The sequence below is a fragment of the Oncorhynchus mykiss genome, chromosome Y, assembly GCF_013265735.2.
Source record: "Oncorhynchus mykiss isolate Arlee chromosome Y, USDA_OmykA_1.1, whole genome shotgun sequence".
Classification (NCBI taxonomy): Eukaryota; Metazoa; Chordata; class Actinopteri; order Salmoniformes; family Salmonidae; genus Oncorhynchus; species Oncorhynchus mykiss.
The window spans coordinates 29368635-29392211 of record NC_048593.1 but is presented as its reverse complement, the minus strand read 5'-3'; the positions used below and the strand labels follow the sequence as shown (position 1 = coordinate 29392211).

The following is a 23577-nucleotide window of genomic DNA, read 5'->3' as shown; positions in this document are numbered from 1 at the left end:
CATTCATCTTTTCCTCAATCCTGACTAGTCTCCCGGTCCCTGCCACTGAAAAACAGCCCCACAGCATGCTGCCACCACCATGCTTCACCGTAGGGATGGTGCCAGTTTTCCTCCAGATGTGACGCTTGGCATTCAGGTCAAAGTGCTCAATCTTGGTTTCATCAGACCAGAGAATCTTGTTTCTCATGGTAAGAGTCTTTAGATGGCTTGTGGCTAACTCCAAGCGGGCTGTCATGTGCCTTTTACTCAGGAGTGGATTCAGTTTGGCCACTCTACCATAAAGGCCTGATAGGTGGAGTACTGCAGAGAGGGTTGTCTCCACAGAGGAACTGGAGCTCTGTCACCGGGTTCTTGGTCACCTCCCTGACCAAGGCCCTTGCTCTAGGAAGAGTCTTGGCAGTTCTACATTTCTTCCATTTAAGAATGGAGACCACTGTGTTCTTGGGGACCTTCAATGCTGCATACATTTTTTGTACCCTTCCCCAGATCTGTCCCTCGACACAATCCTGTCTCAGAGCTCGACAGACAATTCCCTTGGTTTTTGCTCAGATATGCACTGTCAACTGTGGGACCTTATATAGACAGGTATGTGCCTTTCCAAATCATGTCCAATCAATTGAATTAACAAGGTGGACTCCAATCAAGTTGTAGAAACATCAAGGATGATGAATGGAAACCGGATGCACCGGAGTTCAATTTCGAGTCTCATAGCAAAGGGTCTGTATACTTCTGTAAAAAAGCTACCAGTTAATTAATTCTAATAAATGTGCAAAAATGTCTAAAAAAAATGTTTTTCCCCCTTTGTCATTATGAGGTATTGTGTGTAGATTGATGAGGGGGGAAAAATGTAATCAATTTCAGAATGATTCTTGAAGAATATACAGTGGAATGGGTGTATATCATTTATTTTGATTCTACATTTCTTAAAAAACAAGGACATACATTTAAAAGCACCAAGTGCATTGCACAAGGAACCTAGCACATGGTGAAGATAAGCCACGTACGGTGTGGGCAGATGGGAGTGATGACAAGTATAAAAAATACAACTGTTTCAACAAGATAAATTAAACAATTCATGAATTACAGTAAATAAATCAACCGCTACTCAACAGCAGCACGACTCGACATTGAATTGCAAACCGCTGAGTAGATCAGTTATCAAAATGGATCATATGAAAACTGTGACAGATGCCAGTCAGTGATCATGTGTTTGTTTGAGAAGGGCAGGAAGCAGCCTATCGGCAAACAGAGGAGTTTGTCTTCGAGCTGAGAGAGGAAGAGATGTATGGGGAGAAAGAGGGGTTGAGAAGGTGACTGGGGGAGGAGCTCTGAGATAAACCAGTACACAAAGATAGGCTACATATCTATTGGTGCCATTTGTCATATTAAATACTACTCTGTAGTGTACAGTCATACCCACAAAGGCCCTCTGAACTCAATTAGCATGAGTTGTGTGATGGAGTTGGAGAGTGGATAGTGAGAGAATGGCATGCAGCAGTTTCCCCTTTTCTTGCCAGAGGCAAACAGGTGCCCTATTTCACCCAATTAAAGTGCTGATTGGTGAATTCACAAACACATTGTGAACTCTGCCCAGCAGTGCTCAAACCACTGACCTGCAGTTCTGCTATCAACCACTGTTCACATCATAGAGGACAGATATGTCATGTTCTGCTGACAAGTCCCATTAATATCAGATCTGCAGATCTGGTTGGCTGTGAATAAAGTTGAACAGTTTAGACCAGTTCAGGAGTTCCCCGTCTCAGAAATAATTCTAACGTCTCCAATTTGTAGGATAAGAAAATAAAACTTTTCAGAGTTCTTTTAGCCAGTCCTGATTTCATTTAACCTCGTACCATCCAACTCATTCACCATGGTTGGCTATTCTCTGCCCCTGCATCTAAAACCCTACCCCAGCTGTGAGACAGCCAGAAAGAATAGGATTTTAAGTGCTTTGACTTTTTCACCTCAGACGTAGAGCCAAGGTTTTCCCATTCACAACTAGATATTTGAGTAGAAAAACAGGGTGATTTAATCTAACAAAATCTCTTGGACCAACATTTTAACCCACCCATTTGAATATAATAAATCACCAATCTACTCCCCGTTATGCTGAAGAACCTCTACCCCAACCACACCCTATGATCAGCGGAAAGGAGTGTGTGGGTGAATGTGTTGCTAGAGGAAAGTGGAGAAGACTGACACTCAAACCATATAAAACGACCAACATTAATCAAAACTCCTAAAAAGGCACTTTCATCCACCATCAGTTTTTTTTAAAACGACCAGAATTCTGGTGGTTGTTCCTTGAGGGAAGTATTTCCTTTCCTAGAAGCAAATGCTGCAAAAGCAAATCAGCAGATGCAAAGTGGGAAATAGTGCTGCAACATTAATTTAGCTGGAAAAAACAATTATATTTGTGTGTGAACGATAAATATGGGAGGCAGAAGAGGGAGAGAATGAGGGAGAGAATGAGGGAGAGAATGAGGGAGAGAGTGAGGGAGAGAGTGAGGGAGAGCGTGAGGGAGAGCGTGAGGGAGAGCGTGAGGGAGAGAGTGAGGGAGAGAGTGAGGGAGAGCGTGAGGGAGAGAATGAGGGAGAGAATGAGGGAGAGAATGAGGGAGAGAATGAGGGAGAGAATGAGGGAGAGAATGAGGGAGAGAATGAGGGAGAGAATGAGGGAGAGAATGAGGGAGAGAGTGAGGGAGAGAGTGAGGGAGAGAGTGAGGGAGAGAGTGAGGGAGAGAGTGAGGGAGAGAGTGAGGGAGAGAGTGAGGGAGAGAGTGAGGGAGAGAGTGAGGGAGAGCGTGAGGGAGAGCGTGAGGGAGAGCGTGAGGGAGAGCGTGAGGGAGAGCGTGAGGGAGAGCGTGAGGGAGAGCGTGAGGGAGAGCGTGAGGGAGAGAATGAGGGAGAGAATGAGGGAGAGAATGAGGGAGAGAGTGAGGGAGAGAATGAGGGAGAGAATGAGGGAGAGCGTGAGGGAGAGAATGAGGGAGAGAATGAGCGTTGGAGGGGGTTGAGTATTATTCATGCAAATGACTCATGTACATGCATGTTTAAGTGGTCATTAACAGATTGCTGCATACAGCATTAAAATCCTTGTTTATCTTCTACCTTGGTCCTACAAAATGTCTTATCACTAAACTGCATAGAGAGGCAGTTTCGGGAGGAGTGGGTGTGGGGTGCTATGGTGGAGGGGAGCAAAGCAGAGGGGGATATAATGACAGTGAGTATCACAGCTGTGAAATCCTTAGATCCTTAATGCACGTCCCTAATTCACTATCCCACTTCGAAGCAGAGTGCAGCAGAGCCTTCAAATTCTAATGACTGAAAAGTATCCGTGCATAATAATAAATCAGATGTGTTCATCTGAGTGAGATCTGAAATAAAGGAAACTATCTGCATCCAGCCTGCACACTACATCTTCCTCTTCTCTTTAAGCAGCCTCCCACTCATCTCGATTTCACACAACTCCTCTCCGTATCTCCCCACACCCTGCTTCAGTTCGCCATATCTCCCTCTAAAGCCAGTCACACCTCTGGGAACCATTCAGTGCAGATTAGGGCTTCAAAGACCAGTTTTTTTGCGCTACAGTGGCAGTAAATGTGTTGCTGTTTCATATGGAGCACTACATCTCCATTTCTACTTGTAAAGGAAGCTAGTAGTTACATAAGCTGGCAACAACCTATTGCTCCCATTTCAATTGATTAAGACCCTTGTCTTTGCTGTCATGCTCATGTGTACTGTAAATGCATAACTCTGGGAGGAGGTGGTAAGAGAAAGGGACATACAAAAGACAACTGATGGTGGGCACAGGAATCATTGCATAGTACCCAAAGGAGTAATTTCCCAGACCACTTAAGGTACAATTCCTATCTGCGGGTGAGCGAGGGGTCAAAAAAAACACAATTAAAAGCCAATTGATAATCCAGCTGCAGAGTGAGACAGCTACATGTAATGGATATTGGGCTGGTAATGTTGGTTAGTCTTTCCAAGGTGTATCTGCATGCACCACAGCACAGTGGGTAACATGAGTTCTGAAATAACAAATCTAGTTGACGGTGAATTTGGGAGGCTCCGACCGAGTCTGTTGCTACACCCATAAATTACTGTGGGATTACCTTTAAAAGGGATTTCAACATGTTTACGGATGTTGCTTTTTCACGAGGGAATTGGAAAAGCATGTCACACAGCCGCATTAGTGCAGAGAAACGTGTTGTTTTACAGGGTCAGCCACAGTAGTACGATAGGTGCAGAGAAACGTGTTTTACAGGATCAGCCACGGTAGTACGATAGGTGCAGAGAAACGTGTTGTTTTACAGGGTCAGCCACAGTAGTACGACAGGTGCAGAGAAACGTGTTGTTTTACAGGGTCAGCCACAGTAGTACGACAGGTGCAGAGAAACGTGTTGTTTTACAGGGTCAGCCACAGTAGTACGACAGGTGCAGAGAAACGTGTTGTTTTACAGGGTCAGCCACAGTAGTACGATAGGTGCAGAGAAACGTGTTGTTTTAAAGGGTCAGCCACAGTAGTACGATAGGTGCAGAGAAACGTGTTGTTTTACAGGGTCAGCCACAGTAGTACGATAGGTGCAGAGAAATGTGTTGTTTTACAGGGTCAGCCAGTGGTACGGCACCACTGTAGCAAATTAGGGTTAACTGCATTGCTCAAGGGCAAATCAACAGATGTCTTCACCTTGTCGACTCAGATTTTCAAACCACCACTGCCTATGGCTAGGATGGTATCACATTTTCTGACCGTTTTTTCACCCAATATGTTGTGTAAATCTGGGCAGATGTTAGCAGCACTTCCTCTGATTCTCTAACGCCTAATGGTGCTGCTGGGGGAAATCACTTGGCTGTACTCTTACTTGAACAGGTAATTACATCTCTGGTGGCGTCAGTGCTAAATAAACTAGCCATTTGAAGCTGGGTAGTAAAAAAAAAAAGTAAAAAAAGCACTGCAGTTGCCCAATGGGGTTCGAGTGGCCTTCCCCTGCTGGGAGGAACAGCGTGAGAGCGAATGAGATTTTGACATGGGAAAGGATGGATGTATGATAGAGGGGGAAAATGAGTTTAGTATATGCAGTGAGGGAATTAAATCAAACATGCAAGGAAATGGAGGGAGGCAATTGTGCAACCAACATGGTTTGAACCTCTTCACCCATCCTGAAGTGATAATGAGTCATCATTAAAAAACATGTGACAATTCGCTAGTTAGTGCTCTTGTGGAGCAGAGAGGGGATGATCTGGAGCAGCTTTAATGTTTTTGATATTTTGGAGTGCTGCAAATAATCATGCCAACAAAATACCTCCGGGGCTGAAGAGAGCATTAACTTGGGGAACGAGAGGGGTAAGGAGAGGGTGAGAGGGGAAGGGAGCGGGTGAGAGGAGAGGGATATAAGATAAAATGAAATATCCCAACTACACAGGGCAGTAGTCTCAGTCTGTCACACTGTATCAGGTCAACAAGAAGAGGAGAATAAGGAAACGAATTCAAGGAGGGGACACTAGACAAGCGGAAAGGAACAAGAAAAAGGACAATCAAGAGAATAGAATCATGTTGGCGGTGGTTTGCAGAAGCTGATGAAGGTAGGTAAGTGTGTGTGTGTGTGTGTGTGTGTGTGGACAGTTAAGATGTTGGAGCGTTCCCCTGCTGCATCCCCTTCAAAAGCGCAGCTGGCCATGTTGCAGCTGCTGCCCCTAACCCTCACTCTCTCACACACACCAATCAAAGGTTTCATTCAGAGCCATGGAAAACTAGGGCTGGCAGAACAATAATTCCCTCCCTTAAATCCAACAAAAACACATACATACAGCCATTACTGCCATTCATACTGTGCTTTCATGTGAACATATGCTATTGACACTAGTATTGCAACTCTGATTCTCTACTTTACAATTCCAAACCAAAGCCCTCTTCGATACAAAGTAGAAACCTACCTGCATTTCTTTCCATCTGCTAGTCTTTTATCCTGTCCGTCTCATGAGTAGACAAGCCATCCAGTCCGTTGTATATTTAGCTTCTACTTCCCATTACTACTAAATAATTTACCAATTAAAAACGGTGCCATTTAAAAGATCCACTACATGCAAGAAAGAAAATCTGGGCTTTGAGGGGAGAAAAACATTGTAGAGCGCTGAATTTATCATTTACAAATGTCTTTGATCATCAGGATCAGATGAATCATAAATGCATTGATGACCTGTCTGGCCTTAACGGCCTCTACACAGCTCCCTTCTCTCTGCCCACTTAGCCTTCCGACATCCTTTTCATGGAGCTCCTGCTTTCCACTTCTCTTCTCCAGAGTTGCTTTCAGCACTTTTCACTATGCCGCTTTTCCCGTAGTAAGGATCTTGTGCTAAAAACATCTGACCATTACACAGTAATGACACATGCAGACAGTTTTAGGTGCGGATATAACGGGGTGCTTTCAGAAGCTGCACTTCCAAGCACTTTTGAAAAAAGGTTATTTGATAAGTTCAAAAAAATTCTTGCTGACTGGATTAAATTAGTCACTTGAGTCATGCAGCGGGAGATTAAAAGGCCTAATGTGGTCACATAATAAATGTGACAATGTGCCGTAATTAATGACCCTACCTTGACCCCGCGGACACGGAACTCAGCCAGCGCCCGGTTCATCTTGGCGGCGGCGGCAGGCAGGTCCTTCCCGCTGGCGATGACTTTAACCAAAAGGGAGTCGTAGTGGGGGGAGATGACTGCTCCTTGGAATGCAGAGGCACTGTCCAGACGGATGCCCATGCCCTCGCCACTTCGGAATACCTGAGGAATTGGGAGAGCGGAATTACAGATATGCAGATAGAGCTGTTAAGACACGAGTCAGGAAGAAAGTAACCCCGTCTCTATAAAACATGTACATTTATAAATGCAGCAATACAGATCCTTTGACAATTTAACCTTTCCCAAGTTTCACGTTTGTCAATTCACTCAAATTTGACTTGTCACGTACAGTCTACAGCAGGTTTTAAAAAATGCAGCAAAATGTGTGCTAGCTCCCTCAACACAGTAGAAAAATCTACAGCAATAAAAAAAAGAGTAAAGTCTACAAAAAATGCCTAGTAATTTAAGCGGTAGTATGCCTTGTAATAGAAGCGGTAGTATGCCTTGTAATAGAAGCGGTAGTATGCCTTGTAATAGAAGCGGTAGTATGCCTTGTAATAGAAGCGGTAGTATGCCTTGTAATAGAAGCGGTAGTATGCCTTGTAATAGAAGCGGTAGTATGCCTTGTAATAGAAGCGGTAGTATGCCTTGTAATAGAAGCGGTAGTATGCCTTGTAATAGAAGCGGTAGTATGCCTTGTAATAGAAGCGGTAGTATGCCTTGTAATAAATAGCCTGATGTGTACACAATAGGATATACAGAAGAGATCAATGTGCCATGTCAAGTATGACAATTAATATAAAGTAAACACACGTCAATAGCCCTCTCCCCTCCCAGTTTCCTGGAGACCTCGATCAGCTCCTTGGTTTTGCTGACTTTGAGGGAGAGGCTGTTTCCCTAGCACCACTCTGTCGGGGCGCTATCCTCCGTTGGCTGTCTTTTTGGCGATCAGGCCCAGCACTGCCATGTTGTCTGGAAAATCAACGATGGTGTTAGTCGTGTGGGGTGGAGGTGATTTTGCCCACCGTCACCACCTGGGGTCTGCCTGTCAGGAAGTCCAGGATGCAGTTGCAGAGGGAGGTGTTCAAACCCAATTAGTCAGCAGTAGTCTCAACTGCAGCGGTGTGGATGTTTAATTAACTGATACCCTTTAACAACCTCCAATATCATGGTCCAATTAAGATTCAAAGACAGTTGATTTGAAAACTCAAGTTATTTTTGATTCAAAACACACCAGGTGACTAAACGTAACGTTCCAAATGAAAAGGTTTGATGTAAATGACGCACAAATAGGGGTCGTTTCAATCCATTTTAGACTAGGTTCTGTGCAATGTCAGAACAGACCAAAGACAAAAGCTAGCCTTTCAAATCAGAAGACACTGCCCTTGATGGGTGACAGTATTAGCTTCCAAAAACACAATCACTGAATTATTCAAGCTTGGTATTACCGTGCTGTGCTGATATCATTATTGGTATAAAATGGCAAACTGAAAATACAGCCTAAACACCAGTAAAAACTGAAAGTTTTAATTGACCAGGTAAGTCAATTATGAACTAATTCTTATTTACAATGATGACCTGGCAAGAGGCAAAAGGCCTCCTGTGGGGTCGTGGCAGGGATTCAAAATAAAAATCCAACAAAAACAGACAAGACAGAAGACGCCATCAACAGCAAACAGTGGATGTGTGTGAAATAAAACATGCTTCCTTACATAAGGCAAAAACTAGTAACAGTGTGACACCTAGAAACTACATGTTTAGCGCCACAAGGGTCAGACTACTCCCCCAAGCCTCCATCGCTGTGCCTTCCAGCACTGGGATTAAAGCACTGTTAACCCTATTCTCATTGTGTGAGATGCACTGCAGGAAGGACTCCCACACAAATCAGAACAATCACAGCCAAACAGCCTCCCAACACAATTAAAAACATGTCCACCTGTGGTGCAAGAGCCCCAGCTCCCGTGTGGTGAGCTGGAGAGGCTGGGAGAGATCTGATCCATGGCGTGCTGCCTGCTCCCACCCTTGGTGCAGCTGCATATTTGTAGCACACACTTAACATTCTTTAAAAATCGCTCAATTAGATATGAATACAATGACACTTCCTTAGAATGTTTTACGGTACAAATTAGCATTTTGATATATAGATGTATCAAAATATTGAAAAGTAACCTAATGAAGTTACAACTATGCTTGCGCTTGATTGTCTACCAAACAGTGAGCCCTTTCTGATAAAAGTTATTTCCACACTATGAATAGAATCTACCAGAAGTGATGGAGCTCACAGCAACAGTTACACAGTAAGAGACAAAGGCAGAAAAACCAACGTGCCGTGTTTGTTGCAGAGAGAGATCACCCCATGGCGCCAAGACAACATGGGCCAGACTCATCACCGAGTGCACACGCTAGGGCTGTCCCGGACAACTTGGATCGACCGAAAGTCTTCTGTTCCTTCGAACAATGGATTGGTAGACATTTTTAAGACATGCATTTTTCCATATATAGACGACACACTGTGTTCTTATCAAAATCAATTATATGCATTGAGCTTGTCTGATGCTTAAAGCTCACAGTTTGATGAAATAAGACAAATGGCTCATGAGGTTGCCAGAGATCTAGATAACAAGGGAAAAAAAATAAAATAAAAAAAACAAAAAAAAAACAACCTGAACCAACTATTATCCACCCGCACCTGCAGGCTTTCGCAGACTCTGCCGTCACTCTCCTGATGTTGCCGGTAATAGGCTACACAAGGAGTTGGCAACCTTTCTCATGTGGAATGACAATTTATTTTACCAATCTGCATGCCAGTTATGGTTTAGATATGCACATTTTCATAAAAGTTTAATTTATTATAACATCTTCATATCTCAAAATCATTGTCATGTGGTGAATCAAAATTATATCCAAATCTAAAATGAAAATTATACAAAACCTAAATAGTAACTTCTATTGCCAACTACGTATTTAAATAAAAAAAAATATTGCAGCCTGCAGGTAGAAAATATCCTGATAAAAATAAATATCCTATAAATCACATTGGCTACTGTTGGAATCAACATGGTTAGCTAAACTTTGAACATTGAGATATTAAATAAATGATAGACCAGAAGCATAGAATATAAGGAGTGAGATCTGTAAAAAGACAGAGTGGCTGTGGAACGGGCTGGGTGGACGGGAGGAGATCAAATGATTGCTATAGGGGAGGCAGATGGACATCTGTGGATTAGACAAAGGAGGGGTTGAGGTCAGGAGGTGAGGTCAGATCCCCTGAAGGGAGTAATAAGGGTTATCCTCTTCCTGTGGAACCATAAGCTGTAAGGATTGGAGAGAAGGAGATGCGTCTTAAGTGGGATATTTATACCTTGTCTGTCTGAATTACAGCTGTAAAGACACTTTGGGAAGAATTAAACTTGGTTAAGCTTCTCTAGTGTCCATGAGTTATTTACTCTGAAAAATAAGAACCTAACACTACACATGGCCTGTCTGCAATGAACTTGAAACATTGTATCAACTATTAACTTGGGTCAGCCAAAGCTTAGGCTAGCGAACTTGCAACATTGTATAAAATATTCTGGGCCTTCCGAGTTTCCACGCCAGTGAGCTCCTGCCATGTAGGATATTTGCACATGGGATAAGAAGCAGTGCTCGACTTGGGCAGGAGCTCACCGGAGCTGAGTACCAGCACCTCAAATGTTCTACTAATTGAGCTCCTGTTCCTCTTATAGAATATTAGCTCAAAAGTATTGTGGAGCCCTTGCAACTAAATATATAAAAAAAAAAAAACAGTACCAGAACCTATTACAGTCCAAGTCAAGCACTGATAAGATGTAAATCAGGTAGGCCTATTTCATGACGTTTCCATTTGATCAGAGAATTACATTTTTCCTTTTCACATTGAGTGGTTATCGAAAGGGAGAGAGCTGGAAAGATTTTTCAAATACATAGAACTATTGTCATTCTGCTGTTTGAGGTGAAGACATTACTTTGAGAAGCTCCACAGTGGTGGTGCGTTAAACGAAAAGTGAAAACTACCAGATCCCCAAATGGGCACATTTATATGCCTACATTTACACACAGGTCAGGTAGCCTATAGGCCTACTTTTGTGTGTGCGTCTCTTTACACAACATTGACAGGAGCTCCCCAAACAAAAGATAGACTAAATTGTCAAAATTCGTAAATGGAATGAAATAAGACACCACTTGTGTTACCAAGTGTAACATAGGTAGTGCACTCCGCAAACAACGTGTCCACTCCAACAATGACAACAGGAAGACAACAATAATATTGAACGCATAGTTAATTTTTTTTAATACGGTCTCTTTTTTTGCTCTCTTGAGTAAGGCAGCGGGGCAGCAAGTGGAAAATACAGAGTGAATGGGTTGGTAATGTTCTCTAGCTGCGCCCTGATTGGCACAGTGTTCTGTCATTGTCACCTCAAACTCTAAAAGGTAGAGCTCAAATTCAAGCCCCTTGGGTGCTGCCATAGCATTGCATTAGAAGTGCCCATCCAAGAAGGCTCAAGATCATTGGCCACATATAAAATGACGTCAAACCACGTTATATCTACAGTAGCTTTGATTGAACTAATCATGTCAACATCATACTTTCAAAACCTTAGCTAGCAGTCATCAAGAATCAAGTCGACAATCTACTGGCAAATCCATTTCAATCCTTGTCACATGAAGATAAATTGTCATCGGTACTCATCGGCCATAAATATTACACATCAAGTCAAATTTTATTAGTCACATGCGCCGAATACAACAGGTATTACAGTGAAATGTTTACTTACAAGCTGATTAGATGTTCAGGAGTCTTATGGCTTGGGAGTAGAAGCCTCTTGGACCTGTACTTGGCACTCCGGTACCACAATTTTTATGGCCTTCCTCCGACACCGCCTGGTATAGAGGTCCTGGATGGCAGGAAGCTTGTCCCCAGTGATGTACTGGGCAGTTCGCACTACCCTCTGTAGTGCCTTGCGGTCAGAGGCCGAGCAGTTGCCATACCAGGTAGTGACCCAATCAGTCAGGATGCTCTCGATAGTGCAGCTGTATAACCTTGAGGATCTGAGGACCCATGCCAAATCTTTTCAGTCTCCTGAGGGGGAATAGGTTTTGTTGTGAACTCTTCATGACAGTCTTGGTGTGCTTGGACCATGTTAGTTTGTTGGTGATGTGGACGCCAAGGACCTTGAAACTCTCAACCTGCTCCAATACAGCCCCGTAGATGAAAATGGGGGTGTGCTCGGTCCCCCTTTTCCTGTAGTCCACAATCTCCTTTGTCTTGATCACGCTGCGGGAGAGGTTGTTGTCCTGGCACCACACGGTCAGGTCTCGAACCTCCTCCCTACAGGCTGTCTCATAGTTGATCAGGCCTACCACTGTTGTGACATCGGCAAACTTGGTGTTGGAGTCGTGCCTGGCCGTGGAGTCATGAGTGAACAGGGAGTACAGGAGGGGACTGAGCACACACACACCCCTGAGAGGCCCCTGTGTTGAGGATCAGCGTGGCTGATGTGTTACCTACCCTTGCCACCTGGGGGCAGCCAGTCAGGAAGTCCAGGATCCAGTTGCAGGTGTTTAATCCCAGGGTCCTTAACTTATTGATGAGCTTTGTGGGCACTATGGAGTTGAGCACTGAGCTGAAGTCAATGAACAGCATTGTCACATAGGTGTTCCTTTTGTCCAGGTGGGAAAGGGAAGAGTGGAGCGCAATACAGATTGCATCATCTGTGGATCTGTTAGGGCGGTATGCAAACTGGAATGGGTCCAGGGTTTCTGGGATAAATGGTGTTGATGTGAGCCATGACCAGGCTTTTAAAGCATTTCATGGCTACAGACGTGAGTGCTATCGGTCGGTAGTCGTCATTTTGACAGGTTACCTTAGTGATCTTGGGCACAGGGACTGTGGTGGGCTGCTTAAAACATGTTGATATTAAAGACTCGGACAGGGAGAGGTTGAAAATGTCAGTGAAGACACTTGCCAGTTGGTCAGCGCATGCTCGCAGTACACGTCCTGGTAATCCGTCTGGCCCTGCGGCCTTGTGAATGTTGACCTGTCTAAAGGTCTTACATCGGCTGCGGAGAGCGTGATCACAGTCGTCCGGAACAGCTGGTGCTCTCATGCATGTTTCAGTGTTATTTGCCTCGAAGTGAGCATAGACTTAGTTTAGCTTGTCTGGTAGCCTCATGTCACTGGGCAGCTCTCGGTTGTGCTTCTCTTTGTAGTCTGTAATGGTTTGCAAGCGCTGCCACATCCGACGACCGTCAGAGCCGGTGTAGTACGATTCCATTTTAGTCCTGTATTTACGCTTTGCCTGTTTGAATGTTCATCGGAGGGCATAGCAGGATTTCTTATAAGCTTCCAGGTTCGAGTCCCACTCCTTGAAAGTGGCAGCTCAAGCCTTTAGCTCAATGCAGATATTGCCTGTAATCCATGGCTTCTGGTTGGTGTATGTACGTATGGTCACTGTGGGGACAACGTCTATTATGCACTTATTGATAAAGCCAGTGACTGATGTGGTGTACCAATGCCATCAGAAGAATCCCGGAACATATTCCAGTCTGTGTTAGCAAAACAGTCCTGTAGCTTAGCATCTGCTTCATCTGACCACTTTTATATTGACAGAGTCACTGGTGCTTCTCGTTTTAATTTTTGCTTGTAAGCAGGAATCACGAGGTTAGAATTATGGTCCGATTTGCCAAATGGAGGGCGAGGGAGAGCTTTGTACACATCTCTGTGTGGAGAAAAGGTGGTCTGGAGTTTCCCCTCTGGTTGTACATTTCACATGCTGATAGAAATTTGGTAAAACAGATTTAAGTTTCCCTGCATTAAAGTCCTGAGCCACTAGGAATGCTGCCTCTGGAAGAGCGTTTTTCTGTTTGCTTATGGCGGAGTACAGCCCATTGAGTGCGGTAGTGCCAGCATCAGTCTAGGGTGGTATGTAGATAACTACAGATGAAAACTCTAGGTAGATTGTGTGGTCTACAGCTTATCATGAGATACTCTACCTCAGCGAGCAAAATGTAGACACTTCCTTAGATATTGTGCACCAGTTGTTTACAAATATACATGTAGCCAATTGCCTGTTTTAGAGAACTGTAATCAATGAACATTGTAAGAGCTTTCATTGTCTGCTTATATGCCCCCTTTATTTATCCTACAGATCTGACATGGTGTACAGGGAGAACCCTAAGAACGGCCCATGATCTGAATTCTGTCAAATGATAGTGCAACTAAGCGCAAACCAGATGGGATGGCATATCCCTGCAGAATGCTGTGGTGGCCATGCTGGTTAAGTGTGCATTGAAATCTAAATACATTCACAGACCGTGTCAACAGCAAAGCACCATCACACCACCTCCTCCATGCTTCACGGCAGGAACCACACATGCAGAGATCATCCATTCACCTACTCCACGTCGCACAAAGACACAGGCTGGAACCAAAAATCTCAAATTTGGACTCCAGACCAAAGGACAGATTCCACCGGTCTAATGTCCATTGATCGTGTTTCTTGGCCCAAGCAAGTCTCTTCTTATTATTGGTGTCCTATAGTAGTGGTTTCTTTGCAGGAATTCAACCATGAAGGCCTGATTCACGCAGTCTCCTCTGAACAGTTGATGTGGAGATGTGTCTTACTTGAACTCTGAAGAATTTATTTGGGCTGCAATACCTCTGCAGCAGAGGTAACTCAAGGTCTTCCTTTCCTGTGGCGGTCCTCATGAGAGCCAGTTTCATCATAGTGCTTGATGGTTTTTCCGACTGCACTTGAAGAAACGTTCAAAGTTCTTGACATTTTCCGTGTTGACTGACCTTCATGTCTTACGGTAATGATGGACTGTTGTTTCTCTTTGCTTATTTGTGCTGTTCTTGCCATATGGACTTGGTCTTTAACCAAAATAGGGCTCTCTTCTGTATACCACCCTACCTTGTGACAACATAACTGATTGGCTCAAACACATTAAGGAAAGAAAATGAACTTTTAAAAAGGCACACTAGTTAATTGAAAAGCATTTTTTTTTTTTAGATCCATTCCAGCAAAGCCAACACTAAACAATACATTATTTCAGTATAACAATGACAAACTGTGCCCACAAAATGTTAGGGCCTACATAAAGCTGTCCCAACAGGAGAGTTCCAACACTTCCACACCTGGCTAGCAGCAGAGCAAAAACAGTTCATTCAGCCTCATTTACTACCTTAACATAATTTTTTTTTAAAAACATACCAGTCAAAAGTTGACACCTACTCATTCAAGGGGTTTTCTTCATTTTTAAATAATAATAATTAAGTGTCCAAACTTTTGACTGGTACTGTATATAGCCACTTAGCAAACCAAATATAAATATATGACTGCTCAACAAACAATCTCAGTTAACCAACAGCCTAACGACCAAACAATCAACTAATTGGGGTCAGCCCTGGTGTGTGCGCATGTGTATGCGCATGTGTCTGTGGATGCAATTTGTGTGTGTCCATCTCGCTCTCGGTCTGGGAGAATAAACTGATCTGATGTTTAATGTGCTTTGATTTTTGAGCACATGCAAAATTATGGGAGGGAGGCTGAAGGGGGAAAACGTGCTCGTTTCAGTCAAGATCCAAGTGTGATGCTTCAACCTCTGTCGCCAAGGCAACAGGGTGAATAAAGATGGCGGCTTGCCAATCCAACTTCCCTCCTCCCCCTCAGACAGAGCAACCCTTTTCCAAAAGTAGGTCACAACACCTCCACTCATTCCCTAACAGCCTAAAACATCCTTGTCAAGCATGAACCAGCTAACTACTGACCCAAACTGACCAAACGGTCATCCCAAAAAAGTCATCGCACCATCATCTCCCCTTCCTCCCGACCTCAGACAACTTCAAACATGTTGTCTGTTTGACATGTTGAACTGAGGTTTGGCCCATGCTATAAGGAATTTAATAAATGCATTACACGGCTGTGTAGAGCACATCTATAACAGCAGTGGGGTCCCCTCGAGGAACAGTATGTTCAGCACGTCTACTTAACACAGCACAAAGGATGACCCCCCCCTCCTAAAGACCTCTCCAACAACATTACACAACAGTGGAATTACAACCACTGTATCCAACTATGACGAGACAACTGCCTTTGCATTCAAGCCAGGGGAACAAGGATTTCGCTGCTAGATATTTCTGCTCTGTTTTCAGAGCAGAAAGTCAAAATATTTGTTAAAATATTGTGCTACGCAACTGCTAAGATGTGTCAAATTATCAGTAGTGGAAAAAGTACCCAATTGTCATACTTGAGTAAAGGTTTACATATCTTAACAGAAAATGACAAGTAAAAGTGAGTCACCCAGTAAAATACTACTTGAGTAAATATATATATATACACACTTAAGTATAGAAAGTAAATGTAATTGCTACAATATATTTATGTATCAAAAGTAAAAAATAATTTAAAATTCCTTATATTAAGCAAACCTGACCATTTACGAAGTCCGCCAGATCAGAGGCAGTAGGGATGACCAGGGATGTTGTCTTTATAGGGGAGTGAATCAGACAAAAAATTATAATAAAAGTGTGAGTGGAAAATGGGGTAAAAAGTACATTATTTTCATTATGAATGTAATGAACTAAAAGTAGACATTACTTTTTATATTTAAGTACAGACACCCCAAAAAAACAACTTAAGTAGTACTTCACACCACTGCAAATTATATCCAGCTCAGGGCAATGCATTTGGTTTGCTAACTAGCTTGTTCAGCACCTAGATGTCAAGATAAAGCTTATTGGTTACAGCACAGACATTCAACCTCCTCCTGACTCAAGACCCCTGTTGTGTAAATCATATTATTTGTTCAAGTGCACGCCCAATATGGTACAGAAACTATCACGGAATGACAATCTGCATACCGCCCAACCCTAGCACACAGACGCAGACACAAACCTCTCCACTTAGTGAACACCCGTTACGAGACTTGAAACCTACATGGCAGTAAAAATGGGACCATATCATTCATAATTCCAAGGTTAAGTCAGGAAAACACTGCCTGGCAGTCTCTAGGTGCTGCAAAAACATACACAACCTGTCATCCCCCAGTTGGAGACCGCAAGCAGGCAGAACAAATGCACATTCACAAATGTTAACATACACACACTGGCAGACTAATGAACCAGGGATCAGTGCCTGGGAAACCAGAGCAGTATCAAATATGACCCGTTAATTAGATGGGGTCTCAGAGGAAACAGAGCCAGGTCAGAGGAGAACACTGAGGCGAAGCGGAGAGCGAGATTAAGCAGCACTGATCCTGGAACACGCAGCAGTACAGGGTAATACAGAGAGACTGCAAATATGACTCAATCACATTAGGCTGGACAGAGCGACGCCGAGGTGGAGTAGTGCTGTGGGGTGTAGGAGAGTCATCAAGAGCCAACAAACACTTAGACTGGAATGGGAGGGAATTAAATTGCACGAGAAAATAAAATGTCAAGCAGATGGAGAGATTGTGGAGTTAGGGAACCCCCACAAAACGTGTTTAAAACTAAATGTACAAGCGAGACGGCAATTGGAAGATAGTGAAAGAGGGGGAGAAATGAAGCGACAGAGTGGAGGGAAGAGAATTAAATGATTTCAGGAGAGCAAAACAAAATTGAAAATTAGAAAGCGCAAACAAGAGTTGACAAGGATTGGGGAGGGAGGAAAGAATAACGTGAAGCAAACAAATGAGAAGAGAAAGTAAACAGAGGTTGAAAAGAGGATGGATTAGAGGAGGTGGAGCATGTGGTTAGAAGGGGAAGGAAAACATGGTTAAATAGGTATGGGTTATTGAACAGTGGCGAGAAGGGGATGATTTTATTATCTATAAAACCCTAATAAGGAATAGAATGTCAATCATAGTTAGTGAATTGTTTTTTTAGAAGGTGAAGGACCAAGGGGGATGAGCAATGATCTTCATTTCCATTTATCAGCCAATGGGACATTTTCAATTTATTTTGGGACAGCATGGAGAGATTTGGTTTCTGAGATATTAATTTTGGGGTCTGCAACAGATTGGGTTCTCCTCCCATGAACAACACTTGTATGAGTGCCTGTCTGAACAGGGTAGACAATACACTGTACCGCGAATATTAAACAGAGGCACTATACCAGGAGTTCTATATATTTATATACACATTTAAAAAAGACATGATTTTAACCAAGGCACAATTGTTAAACATGGTTTAAAATGATGCCAGACTGGTTTGCTATTGTTAACATATCACAATGATGACAACACTGAATAGTAGCCTCAAGCAAACTAGAGTAGTAATTAAAATGGTAAATACTGAACAAATGGAAGGTACTGTAGAAATAAATGCAAACATGGAAGATGTTGGTAAGCTTCAGCCCCAGCAAGAGAGAATAAAGAGAGTCAAGCATGCAGAGGCATTCATTCAGTGGATTCAGTCATTTAGTGGGTGGGTGTAGAGCATTATCTCAAACCCTTAGATTTAATTCCATTGGCCATGAACCACTATTCAATGGTTGATGAATGTGTGAACTAGATCAGTTTAGAAGGAACAAGAAGCAAAATGTCTTTCAATGCAATGATTAAATTCTTCAAATCAAAATCAAATTTTATTTGTCACATACACATGGTTAGCAGATGTTAATGCGAGTGTAACGAAATGCTTGTGCTACTAGTTCTGACAACGCAGTAATAACCAATGAGTAATCTAACCTAACAATTTCACAACAGCTGCGCCTTCTTCACCACGCTGTCTGTGTGGGTGGACCAATTCAGTTTGGCCGTGATGTGTACGCCGAGGAACTTACTACCCTCTCCACTACTGTCCCGTCGATGTGGATAGGGGGGTGCTCCCTCTGCTGTTTCCTGAAGTCCACGATCATCTCCTTAGTTTTGTTGACGTTGAGTGTGAGGTTATTTTCCTGACACCACACTCCGAGGGACCTCACCTCCTCCCTGTAGGCCGTCTCGTCGTTGTTGGTAATCAAGCCTACCACTGTAGTGTCGTCTGCAAACTTGATTGAGTAGGAGTCGTGCATGGCCACACCGTCGTGGGTGAACAGGGAGTACAGGAGAGGGCTCAGAACGCACCCTTGTGGGGACCCAGTGTTGAGGATCAGTGGGGTGGAGATGTTACCTACCCCCACCTGGGGGAGGCCCGTCAGGAAATCCAGGACCCAGTTGCACAGGGCGGGGTCAAGACCCAGGGTCTTGAGCTTGATGACGAGTTTGGAGGGTACTATGGTGTTAAATGCTGAGCTGTAGTCGATGAACAGCATTCTCACATAGGTATTCGTCTTGTCCAGATGGGTTAGGGCAGTGTGCATTATGGTTGCGATTGCATCGTCTGTGGACCTATTGGGGCGGTAAGCAAATTGGAGTGGGTCTAGGGTGTCAGGCAGGGTGGAAGTGATGTGGTCCTCGATTAGTCACTCAAAGCTGTTCATGATGACGGAAGTGCTACGGGGCGGTAGTCGTTTAGCTCAGTTACCTTAGCTTTCTTGGGAACAGGAACAATGGTGGCATGTGGGAACAGCAGACTGGGATAAGGATTGATTGAATATGTCCGTAAACACACCAGCCAGCTGGTCTGGGCCTGCAGCCTTGCGAGGGTTAACACGTTTAAATGTTTTACTCACGTCGGCTGCAGTGAAGGAGAGTCCACAGGTTTTGGTAGCGGGCCGTGTCAGTGGCACTGTATTGTCTTCAAAGCGAGCAAAGAAGTCATTTAGTCTGTCTGGGAGCAAGACTTCCTGGTCCGCGATAGGGCTGGTTTTCTTTTTGTAATCCGTGATTGACTGTAGACCCTGCCACATACCTTGTGTCTGAGTCGTTGAATTGCGACTACTTTGTCTCTATACTGACTGATGCTTAGCTTGTTTGATTGCCTTGCGGAGGGAATAGATACACTGTTTGTATTCGGTTATGTTTCCGGTCACCTTGCCCTGGTTAAAAGCAGTGGTTCGCGCTTATGCGGCTGTGATTATAATCGAAGAGAATTCTTGGTAGATAATGCGGTCGACATTTGATTGTGAGGAATTCTAAGTCAGGTGAACAGAAGGACTTGAGTTCCTGTGTTATGATCACACCACGTCTCATTAATCATAAGGCATACCCCCACGCCCCTCTTCTTACCAGAAAGATGCTCGTTTCTGTCGGCGCGATGCATGAAGAAACCAGCTGCCTGTACCGACTCCGATAGCATCTCAGGTGAGTCATGTTTCCGTGAAGCAAAGAACGCTACAGTCTTTTGTCTCTCTGGAATGCTACCCTTGCTCGGATTTCATCAACCTTGTTTTCAAGATACAACAAGAACAGCAGGGGAGAAGAACAGCAGAGGCAGATTAACAATAGAGAGACAGTACAACGGGATGTCAAACTCCTCAGGGAGTATTGAACGTGGCTGAGAATTGCAGTCCAGACCTCAGCACTGCGGGTTCTCTGCCTTACCCAATGTCAGCTAGCTATGTCATTAAACATTTGTCACAAGTGAGAAATTGCCCAGCTCAACAGAGCAAGGATGAGAAATGTCTAAAAAGATTCAAGTGTTTCAAAAGGGTAATCTTCCTGCCTTGACAGAAAGTGCGAAACTAGTAGGTCATTGGCTGTTGGTCGACAATAATCTACAATGTTTGGTTGGTCACGGTCATTTCTGTTAATGCAATCAATATATTATTACAGTCATACTGTTGTCATTGTAGGAGTGGGCACCTTGTTTGCTGAGCACACAACCTAAGCTACACTTAGTTTTGGTTTATTTCATTCCATTTACAAGTTGTCAACTTATTGTCTTTTGTTTGGAGCGCTCCTGTCAATCTTGAGTAGGGACACACCTAATTACGCATAGAACTAGGCCTAGGCTACCTGGTCTGCGCGCAAATGTAGGCCTATAAAATGTGCCAATTGGGTATCTAATACCATTTCTGATTGTCTTAACTCACCATCACTGTGGAGCTTCGCAAAGTGATTTTTCACCTCAAAGTAAATTAAGTTCGTTTCTACATCCATTGAGAATGACAATTGTTCCTCAAAGTAGCCCATTTGAAAAATCTTTCCAGCCCTCTCCCTTTCCAAAACTATTCAGCATGAAAGGGGAGAGAGGAAAAAAAAAAAGTAATGCTATGATCCGGTGGAAATGTCCAAAAAAATCTAAACTGATTACTTCTTATCCCTTGAGCAAATAGCCTACAGCCATGTCAGCCTGTCCTGAGCTCACTGGTCCTGGAAACTGAGGGCCCAGAATATTTTATACAATATTACAAGTTTGCTAGTGCCAGCTTCAGGCTGGACCAAGTTAATGTTTCAAGTTTGTTGCAGACAGGCCACGCATAGCCAATGTGATTTATAGGATTTATTATACATTTTTAAAAATCAGGGCATTTCTACACTGCAGCGTTGTTATTTGTAGGCTTTATGTAGGCTATTTTTACATATTGGTAATAGCAATTATTTTTAGATTTGTATTGTTTTCATTGATATAAATATGATGAACCACATGACATTAAGATATGAAGACCATTATAAATTAAATGAAACTGTTCCATGAAAATGTGCATATGAAAATCATAACTGGCATGCAGATCATTAGAAATGGTAGGATAACTTGGCACTCTAAATGGAAAAGGTTGCAGACCACTGGTGTAGGCCATTACCTGCAACTTCAGGAGTGTAATGGAAGAACTTGCGAAATCCTGCAGCTGGGGGGGACAGACAGGGGTGGTTAGGCTAGAATGACTTCTGGCTCCCTCTTTAGTAATTGGTGTTATTTTTTAATTGTAGTGCTTAACAGCGTCAGACAAAGTAGCCTACATATAGCTGACTTTATTCAAACAGATGACTCTTGGTCAACCAAGATTTTTGAGGGGGTCGAAGACAACCCTAGACTTGAGCATAGAAAACATCCACTGATGGGATTACCTATTCCAAGTTATGGAAAGATATGGTTTCAACAAAGTAGTGATACAGTGCATCAAAACACTATATTAGTGTCAGACCGCTAGAATAAAGATAAAGAACAATCAAATTAGAGCGAGGGGCAAGACAAGGCTCTAATCTTTCGCCACCGCTCTTCTCCTTGTACCTCGAAGCATTAGCACAGGCAATAAGACACGACCCAAGAGGGAATAACAATAAGAGGCAGTGAACATAAGATATGCATGTATGCTAATGATGATGATGTTCTGTTATTCCTTAAAGACCCAGGCTCAAGTGTACCTAGATTGATGGATGATTTACAAACATATTCAGGGTATATGCTTAACATACACAAGACCCAAGCCCTAGTATATAATTATACTCCACAGGAAGAGCTGAGGAGGTATAACTTCCACTGGACTTCTTCATCCATTAAAAATCTTGGCGTAGATCTACCAAAAGATACACCCAAACTTTATTGCATGAATTACGATCACATTAATAAGAAAATAAATGACCAAGACCGGTGGAATTCACTTCCCTTAGATCTTCGTAGAATTTAAACAATCAAAATGAACATCCTGCCGAGGTTACTGTATTTGTTCCAATCACAGCCCATAGAAATCATGCCTAAACAGTTTAGAGATACAGATATCAAGGTTTATCTGGAACAGTAAGAGATCTACAACGTTACAATTACCAAACTGTGGGGGTGTGGCTTTACCAAACCTAAAAGATTATTGTGTGTCAGCCCAATGAGACCTCTGGTGTGTTGGTGCAATTCAGAATATGAATCCAAATGGAAAGACATTGAGACTACTTTGACAGAGACACACATAGTCAGTTTGGGGAAATAAGGACATGGTAATAGAAATCTACAGTAGATAAAATCAGTGGATTCATTTCTCTCTGAAGACATGGTTTAGGGTAGTTAAGCAAAATAATTTAGAGAGATCAAACTGCTGAGTTGGCCCGCATACGACCCCAGCTTCATCCTTGCAACTCAGGACAGCAGATTTAAACAATGGACGCAGAAAGGCATCACATCATTCAGTACAATTATAAGGCATGGGGACCTAGATAACTTCCAGGACCTATGTAAAAAAAACATGGCTTGGATAAACAAGATTTTTACAGATACCTACAAGCTCGACACTATTTCTAAAGGGATATAAAAGTGACTGACCCCCGAGCACCTCCAAAATTAATCCAAGTATTCACTAACGCACACAACTTGGGGGAGTAACAAAAAAAAAACCTCAAATCTCTACTTTGGTATTCAACCCTCAAAGAAACATTCTACAAACTATATTACAAAGAAATGGGAGGAGGAACTTAACATTGAAATAACTGATGAAACATGATTGAACAACGACTCAACAAAGCTCCACCAACGCATGGTCATGGAGAGAATTCTGTTGGAAGAACACCTAAACTGAAATCAAAACAGACTGGCTCCTAACATCCTTGTTGGAGAGAATGCGGTCTATCGAGAGTGGATCAATCTCATATCTTTTGGACTTCGAAACTTACTGGGGAAAAATAACGGGATTTGACTTAGAACAAACACATTTCTCTGTACTTGGGTGAATTACCTGAACTTACATAATAGAGAAAAGTACCTATTGAAGGTCCTACTGGTAGCCAGTAAAAAGGCTATCACTAGGAAATGGCTACAAAAAGACTCTCCCACAGTGACAATGGATAGACATTGTAAAAGAAATACACCACATGGACTGTATAACCTTTGCTTTAAGAACACAAGAGGAGAGAGGTCAGGAATACTGGGGAAAATGGGTTTCGTACTTGAAAAAGGTCTAATTCAAAGATGTCAAATGTAACTAATATGATAACGTGCACTGTAACTGCCAGATCTGTTTTGTTCTTTTATTTTGTGTTCCTACAATTAAAAAAAAGTATATAAAAAAAGAAAAACCCACTGTAGATTCACAACCTTCTAATACAAAAACAATTAGCTATTCCAAGAATTGGATGAGGAAGTCATATTTAAAAGTGGAAAGACTTTCTAGGGGCATCTAAAGTCATTCTGAATGTAAAACCTTTAATAC

At 42.9% G+C, this 23577-nt stretch overlaps 1 protein-coding gene across 1 annotated transcript in view; it reads right to left on the bottom strand.

The window, feature by feature from the left end:
- The window catches only part of LOC110509959 (pyruvate carboxylase, mitochondrial), a 102628-nt gene that overhangs the window by 35657 nt on the left and 43394 nt on the right, over positions 1–23577 (bottom strand). Inside the window, exon 10 of the mRNA XM_036967814.1 lies at positions 6599–6781. Coding sequence (XP_036823709.1) covers positions 6599–6781 — 183 coding nt within the window. The remainder of the gene's footprint in view (positions 1–6598; positions 6782–23577) is intronic.